Raw genomic sequence first — 12,526 nt, 5'->3', positions numbered from 1 at the left:
ATTTTCTGTCACAACAGTGATACATCAACCTCAACATAAAAACCGAAAATATTTAATAATAATAATAATTATTATTATTATTATTATAAAAATATAAAATCAAACTATATAAAAATTTTAATACTTGACGAGTTCAACAAAGTTTTAATATGAGTACTTGAGTTCAACAAGGTCACACAGGCTCAAATTATTTTTATTACTTTTAATTATTTTATGCTAAAAGTAATATTTATTTTATTTTTTTATGCTACTACTACTAATTATAATTATTATTATTTTGTGTAACTGTGCTTATATTTTGTCACAACCATACGTCAATACAATCATACAAATTGCAAATGAGTTTGAGTTTTTTTTTTTTTTTTCCCATCGTTGTGCTTATGTTTTGTCACAACCATGATATGTAAACCCCTTCACACAAATTGCTTTTCTTCTAACCTTTTATAGTAGAGCATGATTAATATGTGATGAAAAGTATGAAAGCGGTTTTGTCAACACCATCAGAACTTCCTCAATAGATGGTGCTGACAGTCAGGTGCTGTGTCTACAGGCCTACTTTCAGGAAACCACATGAGCAGCACTGCCAATGTGCTTGGCATCAGTTATGAAGTATGCAGACCACTGCAGTTAAAGGTCAATCAATCATTGCATGCAATTCATTATTACGAAGCTATTTAGTCTCAGCTATATGGTGATCACAGTTAGGCTGCCTCTTAATTTTCATGGTTTTTGATGTTAAAATCTGTCAGACTGTATAGTAATGGCAAAATAAAGAAACAATTATAGTAATTTATTCAAAATCAAATGAAATGCACTGTGTTTTACAGTGTGAAATCTGGAAAATAATAATAAAACAGGGTTGTTCTTTCCTCCACAGTTACAGATATCATGGACGACATGAGGGACACCAACAAGACTTCCCAGGATCAAAATAAACACTTCCACTGCTTTCCAGCACTTGCACCCCTTTCACTGTCCTTAGAATGGTTTAGTCCAGTGCAATGTGAGGGAATGCAAGGACACCGGAGGACCCAGAAAGGATGGACCTAAGTTAAAAATAGCAGAAGAAAATCAGACAAAATCAGAATCAACAAATCAATGCATTCATCCAGACAGAAGAGAAATGTACACAGGATCACTTCACAGTACTACATAAACTGTGCTACATCAAACCGCAGATGCATTTCAAAGAGAATAAAAGCCACAATTAAAAAAAAGCATAATAAAATTAGGAATAAATCTGGTATAACAGTATTTGATACTTACATGTAAATGCAATGTCCCCTCACGAGGCTGCCGTGACCCCCTTCACACAGGCCTCAAAAGCTTCCAGCAGCTCCTTACAGCCCTCAGCACCCTTCCCCTGAACACTAGACACATATACAGTGCGTTTAGTGCTAGCAGTGAAATAGTGAGCAGCTATGAGAATATGATGCCTGTGCATTGATTTTTTGGATGACAGATCTCATGTCAGGATCAAAGAGGACACATTCCTTGGAGTCAAAGGGTGTTATATCATCACCTGAAAGAGTCTTTAGAGTTATGCTTTTTTTCTTTTAAAGATATGGCTAGCTGACAGTCTATACTTTGGGAAGTCTTGCAGCGTGACATATTATAAGCAAACTATAGCTATATTTTGTTGTACAAATATTTATTTTTTAATATAAAAACATTATAGTTTTAGGACATCGTGAAAGGAACATTTCACCCAAAAATGAAAACTTGTTGAAAATTTACTCACCCGTGGCTCAGGCCATCCACAATGTAGATGAGTTCGTTTCTTCATGGGAACAGATTGGGAGAAATTTAGTTTTACATCACTTGCTCACCAATGGATCAATGCAGTGAATGGGTGCCGTCAGAATGAGAGAATGTCAGTTTAACCTTCACTTCTGGCCAAAACATGAGTCCATAATCCATAACAACACTTCTCCCAGTGAAAAAGCCCATCCCATGTTGTCCTCTCACATCAAAATCCACCAACATATTTGTTTAGAAATGTTTTTGCTTGTAAACAGTGCAGGATATGTGCATATTTCTCTCCTGATTCAAACAAGATGACTTTTACACTGGAGAAAGCAATCTTATAGAACTTGTATTTCAGACTGGAGTGGTGTGGATTACTTGTGGATTTCTGTGATGTTTTTATCAGCTGTTTGGACACTCGTTCTGACGGCACCCATTCAGGATCCATTGGTGAACAATGTGATGTAATGGTAAATCTGTTCTGATAAAGAAACAAGCTCATCTACATCTTGGATGGCCTTAGGGTGAGTGCTTTTTCAACAAATTTTTATTTTTGGGTAAAATATCCTTGAAAAAACAATTCTTGAAAAAAATGGACATGGACATGTTATGCAGATTTGCAGATTTTCTTTACAGATCGCTAGTTTGAAGTCTCTCACAAGGCTAAAATCTAATAAAAAGATAATAATATATAATTCTAGCACACTAGGTGCTTTCAAAGTCTAGACCAGATATGCACGTGACTATTACCTTCATAAATAACACAGACATTGCAATACAGGCGATGCAATGTGAGCTGTGAGCAAACCTCCACTCCCTCGCCATTCCATGTGTGAGCCTATTTGAAACCAGGCTATATTTACATCACACATATACATTACTAAAATTCATGCTAAATTTGGCATTTGGCATATTGCTCTGAATGTTGCATACAAATATGAGACATGTTTAAAATTATATTTTGCCTTACTGCAAAGACTTCATTTTATTTTGTAATCTCAGATGTACTCTGACTTATTATTTAATGAATACATAATGCAATACTCTGTTTCTGACAAATGCTATGTTTTGTGTGCAAGCAACCAACCTAGAAGTCATACACCGCAAACGATAACCTCAATGCATGCTCTCGAGTAAATCAGTTGAGAGAGAGTCATAAAGTAGATTCTCTTGTGAATGGTACAACTTGTGCAACTCACCGTAAAGTTCACATTATTGTGTCGTTGTGTGAGTGCATTGACCCCTGACCTTTTGACCTAGAAAGAGAGCGCTCTGCTTTGTTAACAATTGAAGATAGAGGTTAATCATTTGTGCGTTAAAGCACCCAATGCAGGAAAATGATGAAAACTATAGTAATACGTATCTCCAAAGCTCTGTTGACATCAAATGCAAGCACAAGGGGAATGTGTGTTACAGCAACATGCTTTAACTTAGTAACACGATGGCTAACATGGGTAATTTTTCACCTGCATCATCACTTTCAAAACCTGCTACCCCCAGCACCATGTGCTCAATTCTGAATCCAACACACGTTTGAACTAGTCTTTCAAAATTTTAATTCACAAACCACTACAGAGAACCTATATACAGGGAGGTCTTATGATATTGGTGAATAAACAAGAACAAGAGGTGAGCTATAAAGCATCTTAACACTTTTAAAGTATTCAAAATTCAGTGTTGCATTAATGTATATCCTTACTGAAATATGACTCACCATTTGTCCAGTTCATCTTTGGGAACCTTGCACTGAGCAGGAACTTCTTCAGGCATTTTTCTTTGTTTGTGTGACACAATGTCAGAGAGCTGAGAAGAGCCTTTAAGGAAGTACAGGGTGAACAACTAATATATATAGGTTTACTTCCCAGGCTGTGCGGGAAGGAGGAGGAAGAGAGGGAGGAGAAACAGGCTGCAGAAAGTGTGAGAGAGGGCAGGAATCATATAGTAAAGGTGACTTTGGCAAAATTAGAACAGAATGGAATGTTCCTTCTTGAAAGGTACACATTGCATATACTTTCATGATTTGGTAACAATAATACAAGATATCTGCAATGTTTCTGTTTCAGAATAACGTAAATCCAACATGTCTGCTGTAAATATTCATTCATGAACAAGGGGTAGATTTTAAACTAATGTTTATCAATTCATATACATTTAGGAGTCTCTCTGTGCTCTGTGAAAAACTAATTTTCCATATTCCATTTAATTTTTATATCCTCTCTATTCTTATATTTTATTGTAAACAGGATGGTGAATATATGACCACATTTTTATTTATTTACTATCCCTTTATTTTTGACTTCGTCATAACATTAAGACACAAAGACTCCAATCAAACACTAGATGGCGCAGTTTTACAAGAGCCAGTAGGAACACGAACCAACTACAAAATAAAGGAGAATGATAAACATCTATTTTTTTATTGCTATAATAAAGAACAAAGATTGCATTACGTACAGAACAAACAGAAAAAAAGTACTTACAAAACATAAAATACCTTTCAATAATAAACTACTCATGGATTAATAGATAACAGAAAAAGCAATATAATATAAGAAATGGACAGAAAGGAGTCAAAAAAAAAAAAAAAAAAAAGAGAGGGCACACAAATAAAGATACAAGTATATTAAGGAAAAATCTTAAACATGGCACAAGTTCTAGATGTTTTTAAAGCTTTCTTGTTAACAGATGTTGAAATTGTATTTAAATACAACTTCAGTTCTTGTTTGAAGATGTTAAAGTGGGGCTTACATTTAGTATATAACATCTATCTATCTATCTATAGAGAGAATTTTAATTTTAATACTAGATTTTATTATTATTATTACTACTACTATTTTGAAACCTCGGCTGCATTTATAATTCTTGAAAACCAAAATAGATAGATAGATAGATAGATCTGCTGCTATTATGAGCCAAATGATGTTTTTCTTTAAAAAAATATTTTGACATTAATAAGTTTTAATGGATTTTAAAATGAGTGGCAAAGTATAATAAACTAATTTCCGTGCCTAGAAATAAGAAAAAAGAAACTACGAAGTCTGTTGCGATTTATTTGTAGAAAATTTGACATTAACCCAGAATAATGAGCATTATTGAAGTTGTAATTATTTATAGGAAACGAATAATTAAAATAATATTTGAATCATTAATTTATTATATTACATTTATTTTACGTTAATATTAATCTACTTGTAAATTAATATATTTATTCGAATATACCACGGTTGAGTTTGGCGGAAGATACGTACACCACATTTCCAAATTATTTGAGTGCGTTCGCGGTCCCCCTCTAGTGGCCGGTCGGTGAGGTGCAGCTCTGCTCACTCTAGCGGCGAGCGTGAGAATGTCTCCCGCCTACAGGCTTCTCGCTACACGCTCTGCATCTGTATTTGTCAGGCTCAAATCCAAGGGAGACGAACGAGGCGCCATCTTTCGTGCGTTTCTCCCTGCAACGATGAGAAAATGATCTCGAAACCGGTGGTCTATGCCACCTCCAATCTGTAAATAAAGGCGTATATGAAAAGAACTCGTATCTTAGCAAAACATCGATTCATAATATAAAGAAAAAAATATACATTTGCTATCCATAATCCACTGAAGGGGACAGCAGCAGCAAGGTGTTGTCTAGTATCGCCCATTTCGTGATTCCGGAGCCGATAACGAAAAGGGTTCCTGAAACCGGGGTGTTTTTCACGAAGCGGACGCGGATATGGCAAAGGCGGCGGGGTTGCTTGACCAAACGGCTTATTTCGTGCTTTGGTGACATTATTGTGCTATTGAAGCCAAAGGTCGGTGGAATAGTTACCGAAATTCCCTCGGATCGTGCGCCCGTCACGTGGTAGGTTCCTCCTTTTTCTTTGTTAGTGGACGATCTCGAGCAGCAGCACTTATGTTACATAAACCTAATCCTGCAAACCTGTCTGAGCTTCCAGTTTAACTCATTTTTACCATGAACTGTTGTATTAGCAATAATTTAATGTGTAACGTAATTTTATTAATGGGGGTTCGAATGATCGCTTTAAAACAGATTACTACCTTAGTACTTTCTCGTGCAATAAACTCTTAAGCGCGCCTATTTAGATTTCTCCCCTCATTTTAACTATAACGGACCTATACCTTCCTTGTTTTTGATGATACAACTCGCAGCCAATTTATCGCTGTGCTAATTTATCAGTTTGAAGCCGGTTCTCGTTCAATTTGGTGGTCGAAATGACTTGCATAACGCAAGCGAGGCCATTTGAGAGCATACTAAACGTGCAACGCTCCTATTTACTGTAGTACGAGGCTTAAGAGACATCCAAGTTAGCAATACATTAAAAAAAAACGTCATACAGTATATTTTATGAGCTTCTACGTTACGTCTGAGCCGAAAGGCTGCTTCATTTATGCACGGAAGTGGTGTGAATGTTCATGTGGTCTGTTTAGAATATGCCTGTTTGCTCGGAACGTTGCACTTGTGTTGCTTGTAAGGTTTTAGTAGCTATATGCATTCGTGTGTGCGAATTTATAAACGAATTTAACGTTAACCTAATATATCATCTATTATCAATCTGCAGTGTGTGTATTATACCGGTATTTCCTGTATTGTGTGTACTGGAGGAGTTCGCTTGTTATCGCAGTCATGCGTAGAAAACGCGCGATTATTTTATTTAACGTTAATTTAATTTATTTTTTAGCGCGAACACAGAAACGTGGTTTCTTTACGCTTCCTTCGCTCGTTCTTTGTTAAACCTTAACCGGATTTGTCGTGTTTACTACTTTGACATATTTGGATCTTATAGCTCACAGATACACCGCATTTTGTTTGAGCATTTCAGATTAAAGAGTCCACTAATTAGTTACTAATTAACATGTCCCAACTTTACTATTTGAATTTTAAACGTCGGTGTTCTAGAAAAAGCGGTTGTTTTCCGTATGGAGCGGGTCGCCCCCTCATGGGCACCACCATGTTGACATCACATGACCAGTTTGTTTCATGTCATGCAGTTGACCGAGTTACTACTAATAATAACTTTATTAATAATATATTTACCTCATAAAGTGTTTTTCAGCAAGTGTTAAGGGCGTTTTGCAAAGACAACATGCAGTAAATTCACACAAAAGCAGTTATTTTACAGCCGTTGGTAAACAATTGCTAGAGCTGTGACAGATAAAAGCTAGCATGAAAAGCCCTGTACTTTCAAGGCAGCTGGCAAGTAATATAGCATCAGTAAAATGAAATATCGTACAGTCAGTGTGTCAATATACTTCCTTTGATAATGCGATGGCTATTAAAATAATTTTGAAGCCACACTGACACGTTTCTTTAGTAGTGAAATGTTGAAGTATGGACGGTACATGGTAATTCATGAGTTGAATCATCTCTACATGTACTTATGAAGAGATAGTCTCTTATCTGTTGAGGCCTAAAGGCATATCCCTAATTCCGTTGACACAGATGGTCTGCTGAGGAGGAGGGGACAATGAAGAGGCTTGCTCTTACATAAGCTTGAATAGAGTTGGTCTTTCCCTACTAACAACTATGGTAATGGTCGCTGCTCAGTTGAGGTCAATGAGTTTTCATTCCCTTTTTTCTTTGAGGGGAAGAGCATCAGGGCAGATAAATTCATGTGTATGAAATACTGATAACACAGATTATCACTAGTTATCTTCTGGTCTGTGTGTATTTTTATTTATTCAGTGTATTGAGACTAAAATTTAATGTGGTATCACAATTGATTTCTTTATATTTGAATGTACGTTCCTGGTTTTGCTGTGAATGATTCAACACTGCATGTTATTCCAAAGATTTTCCCTCCCAAAACAATATTCGCTATGCCAAAAACTAATCTTATTAGAGGCCTGCTGGCTCGAATTTTTGAGAAGGATTATCAGACAGAGATTGCAGTTGTGTTTCAGGTATTTTACTTATGAATGCCTCAAAAAATGTGAAGCTCAGAATGGGCTGTTGTAAGAAAACCTTGAAGATAAGAATGCTCCATAGACAATTCATGTGGAAAAAAGAATAAAAAAAAGCCCCACCCGTTGAATATCCTGTTTCAGCCATAAATAGACAGATTACACAAGTGCAATAGTAATTTTCATTATAAGACAGTAAGTGGACTAAATAGTTTGTCTCACCAGACGGTTATTATTAAAGTTTAATGAATAGGTTGGGGTGGGGGTTGGGGATTGTTGAAGGCCAGCTGGCTCGAATTTTAGAGAAGAAATATCAGACAGGGATTGCAGTTTATGTTTCAGGTATTTGGCTTATTTTCCAAATTTTGAGCCACAGAACGAGGTTTGCTGAAACTGAGTCTTGTAAGATAATAAAACTCTTAGTAAAAAGTGTCCTCTCGCAATTCATGTGTATAAATGGATCAAATCAAGCTCCACCCATTGAATATTCTTTTTAATCACACATGTGAGGGTTACACTAGAGCAAACTGCTTTTCTGACATATATGGCAAATATTGGTGCAAATATTAGAAATTAAGAGAACCTTTTAAACAGCTTGTATCTCCAGCAGGTTATTATTAAAGGTTATCTTAACTTTCTAAATATTCTGTATATTTGCATTCTTCTAAATCTCTTTTTTTCCTTTGTAGCCAGGCTGTGTAGGTGGGCTGGAGTGAAGGTTTGGAGGTGCAGGCTGCCGTGCCCATTCCTCGGCCCTGCATGGCTGCGATGGCGCCCGCTTTGACCGACGCCCCAGCCGAAGCCCGCCACATCCGCTTCAAACTCGCCTCTCCCTCATCCACCCTGTCCCCCGGCAGCACCGAGAACAACAGCAACGCCAGCAACATCCTCATCTCCGACTCGGTCTCGGACTCTGCCGGTAGCCACACCAACGGCAAGTGTCACGTCAGCGCCGACGACGGACAGAACTTCGCCCATTACCACAGCGTCAAGGGTCAGGAGCAGGAACCCCTGTCTAAAGCCCCGTCTCTGGGCAAGCTGGCACCGTATTTGTGCTCTGATGTCAAACCATTGCCCTCATCCACCAAAGTCAAGGAGTCACTGAAGCTGCAAGGTGTCCTCATCAAGCAGTCGGTGCTGAAGAGCCACGGTCTGCTGAGCGGCTCCATATTCCCGAGCGCTGCTGCAGGCAGCGACTTTCTGCTGCGCAAACGCCACGCACTTGAGCTAACCGGAGGTCAGTTGAAGAGCCTTGTCAACGGTGCCGGAGCTGGAAGTACCATGGTGCCTGTGAACGGACTCTCCAAGAAAGTGGCTGTACCTAGTGCTGCCGTGGCTGAGAAAGGCAGCGTGGCCACAGTGAATGGAGACAGCAACCAGCCTTCCACCAATGGGGAAGCGTTGTTATCCGTGTCCTCCAAGTCTGTCGGTACCTTTGCAACCGGTGGACAGAACGGCGACGTGAAGCCACAACAGAATTTGACACCAAGCGTTCAAGGCGTGTCATCACATAGGGAACTCACGGCTTTGTCTGAAAGCACGGAGGTTAAAGCAGAACCGGAGAGTCCCGTTGTTGAAACAAACAGTAACAATATCGTCGGCTGTCCCTCGTCCCTTAACTCTTCCCCAGTCCATGATGACTCATCCCTTTCGACTCCCAACCTGGAGGCTCTGCTGCGGGATCGGGCTCAGCAGAGCCAACACAGGCAAACAGACATCGAAGGCCGCCTGCTGCGTCTTCGCAAGCGGCTGCAGGTTGTGCAGGCCAAACAGGTGCAACGGCATTTCAAACAGCAACTCTCTGGTTTTCTGGACCGCACTCTGACCCCGACATCTAGCCGTAGGGTGGAGCAAGGGGCGTGGAGAGGCTCTCGCGCTTCCGTGGACACCCACGCGCATAATCTGAGTCGGTTTTTGAAGGGTGGTAGGGTGGCTTCGGAACTGGAGCAACTGCATCTGAGTGGCACCACGTATTTGCGAGCGACGGAGTCTCAGTTTGACTCGGACGCCACCGAGAGCAGTTCGGGAGGAGAGAGTGACGTCGAGGAGGAGGAGCTGGCCAGGGCGGATGTTGACCAGCGTCATATTAAACTGTAAGTGAAACAGTTGTTTTCAGAAAGAGTCTGCTTTTAAAGACATGAAATGCGTGGTGTAGATCTTATTGTGAACGGTTGTTTAATCAAAATGTCAACTGGTCTTTCAGTGAAAATGCTAGACTTCTCTCTGGTGATGTATGCAGAATATTTTGAATCATGTAGTCGCCTCAAACCCTGTCCAGCGAGTTCATTATCATTATCTAACTTTTGCGCCCACACCTCAAAATCCAATCAATAGCCGTGTCCCATCCTGCATATTTTATTTCATGATAATCTGTTGCACTCAGATCAGATGTATGTGACAATATGGAATGTTGAACTACTTTTAATTTGTGCGCCATGTTTTTAGAATGATGTGTCATGTGCAAAATGTTTTTTTTTAAAGATACATTTTTTAACTTGAGCACAGCATTTTTAGAAACACTCTGTCATGCACGAGGTGCATGTGTAGTGCATGTGAGGAGAGTGCAAAAACTCTCCTACAACTCAAATGGAACCTCATAAGTAACTGATTTGAAACAGTTTAGGCATAAAATACGATGCATGGGAGACTATTGACAACTGATTTTGGTAGTGTTTGGTGTTAGCATGTTGTTAATGGCGTTATATTTTTTATAAGCATAAATACATAGTACATGTGGGTAAAATGCTCTGTTTTTATTTAGATTGAACCATTTATTAATTGGTTTTAGGTGAATAAATTGAATTTGTAATGAACATTCTTCTTGCACTATCCATCATCTTGGTTGGATTTTTCGCTGAGCCCACCTTTCTTTCAGGGACGTACTATACATTTCACTACCTTAAAGTGCCCCTATTATGGGTTATGAAAGGTTCATATTTTGGTTTTGGGAGTCCCCAACAACAGGTTGACATGCATGCAAGGTCAAAAAACACTTTCATTTTCTTATATGTATTTATTTTTACCTTATTTGCTCAACGACTCCCAAACGATTCGCTCAACGGTTAATTTTTCCAAACCCCTCCTTTGCGTGACGCTAATCTGCGTTGATTGGTTGATTTCATTTAAAGGAGAGTGCAGTGCTGCTTTGTGTACAGCCGTTACCGGGGAAACAGCTATTTGTAACACTCCAAAAACTGCACCTAGTGGCAACAAGTGGGCCGGCAATATGCTAATGTTTCATTTTGACGTCAACATGAAATGGCTTAAGATTCGTTTTAAAAACGACTCGTTTCAATAATTCAGAGTTGACTCTTTCTTTTGAGAGACAATAACATTACACACGGTGCACTTTCAGATTTAAAACTTTGCAGGATATTTTCATTCACTCAGAGCTGTGTTACACACTGCATGAAAGGTAATTTTCAAAAATCCATAATAGGTGCACTTTAAACATTCATGGAATCTTTCCATTCCCCAAAAGGTTCTTTATAGTGCAAAAAAAAAAAATGTTTTAGATGAATAAAATGTTCTTCACACTAAGAAAAAAAAGGTTCTTTTTAAGAACTACAGGGTTCTTTGGGGAACTCAAAATGGTTCTTCTGACATCAGTGTGAAAACCCCCTTTTGGAAACTACGCAGTCTATATACAATGCACTCTATCCTGTAGTCTGTGACATTTATAAGGCCGTTTTGTCATCTAGCATCAGCATCTGATATCCCCTCCCTTTCTGTTAGGTAAAGAAAGCTGCAACAGTTAAGTGCACAAAGTGTTTTTGGTTAACAAAGTGCATCATCCGGATATCTGAAATACACTTTCTTTTTGGAATTTTCAGTGTGAGTACACCTCTCAACACACACTGCAAAAGTACATGAATTAGGATGCACTTTTTGATTTACTTTTTGAACCATTGCGCAGCATTACTATGGTGAAGCAGGCACGTTATATGGCCTGTTCACAGGAGCCCCAAGGGAGTGTGGGGGCATGTTTGTGACTGTAGGCCTGTGTGTTCATGCCCTGAACCTTGTAGAGAGTCACTGTTAATTTCCAGTCCGACCTTGTTTGTACAGTGAGATCATAGATCTTGTTGTCATAACGCAGTCTAGTCTAAAGTCATTTCAGCTCTCCTCCTCGGCTGTGGTCTTATTTGAAAACTTCAGCAAGGTTAAATTTCCTGTTTGGCCCCTGAGGGAGAGTCGGATTCATTGTAGGTGAAAATAGAGAGGGTGAAACCGAGAACCCTGATGTTTTGGTTAATATTAAAATCAAAGTAAACCACAGGTGATGGATAAAAAAACTGTTCTTTTTAAGCAGTTTCACTTTCATGTGTAATTTTTGTTCCTACTACTTCCTGTTTTTTTTTGTGTGTGCGTATACAGAGCGGAGAATAAGCATTGTGTGCTCTGCCTAACAGAAGCACATGCATTTCAGACCCCTTGTGTTGGTAAACTGTGCATTATATATTCAAGTGCTAAATCCTGTTGCTTTGGAGTTTAGCCCAATGAGCATTTAGATTAATTTTTTTATCGTACTTTATCTGATTTAATATTTAGGAAGATATAAGTGGCTGGAAAGATTTTAGGTTGATTTATCACTGCACGCTGTTTTAAAAGGAGCCATTTAGCAGCTTGCTGACTTTGCTTTGCACCTTTGACCTAAATAATCAGGCATCCGTGAATGCAAATTTTGGATGTCAAATTTGAGCTCAATGAAACATGCTCCAGTTTCTCTAAACACCACTGTCACATGCTCGAATCCATTCAGGGTGTGTGTTTGCTGGTTGAACGCAGATGATGATCCTGTTCTAAATAAGCAATTTTTCAGCCCCGTTTCGTCCTTCGCAGCGCTCTCTGACTAATGTTTCTCGGCACATGTTTATGACAT

The 12,526-nt window shown here is 38.8% G+C and overlaps 1 protein-coding gene and 1 long non-coding RNA gene across 3 annotated transcripts in view; one reads left to right on the top strand and one right to left on the bottom strand.

The window, feature by feature from the left end:
• Nucleotides 1-775: 775 nt before the first annotated feature.
• On the bottom strand, nt 776-3,620 carry LOC131551468 (uncharacterized). The gene is made up of 3 exons (XR_009273775.1): nt 3,461-3,620; nt 1,267-1,370; nt 776-1,046 (listed from the first exon to the last, which is right to left on the bottom strand). It is a non-coding gene; the product is annotated as an uncharacterized LOC131551468 (long non-coding RNA).
• A 1,408-nt stretch (nt 3,621-5,028) lies between these two features.
• Nucleotides 5,029-12,526, top strand: part of kansl1a (KAT8 regulatory NSL complex subunit 1a) — a 29,999-nt gene continuing 22,501 nt past the window's right edge. Inside the window, exons 1-2 of one of the 2 annotated variants that reach the window (XM_058794432.1) lie at nt 5,029-5,584; nt 8,334-9,737. In XM_058794432.1, coding sequence (XP_058650415.1) covers nt 8,404-9,737 — 1,334 coding nt within the window. In that variant the 5' untranslated portion in view covers nt 5,029-5,584; nt 8,334-8,403. Of the gene's footprint in view, nt 5,585-7,245; nt 7,271-8,333; nt 9,738-12,526 lie in introns of those variants that run through there. The other variant, XM_058794433.1, reaches the window with a different exon arrangement.

This window comes from Onychostoma macrolepis, chromosome 12, assembly GCF_012432095.1.
Source record: "Onychostoma macrolepis isolate SWU-2019 chromosome 12, ASM1243209v1, whole genome shotgun sequence".
Classification (NCBI taxonomy): domain Eukaryota; kingdom Metazoa; phylum Chordata; class Actinopteri; order Cypriniformes; family Cyprinidae; genus Onychostoma; species Onychostoma macrolepis.
The sequence above is the reverse complement of the archived record's forward strand: the minus strand, read 5'-3'. Positions and strand labels throughout refer to the sequence as shown.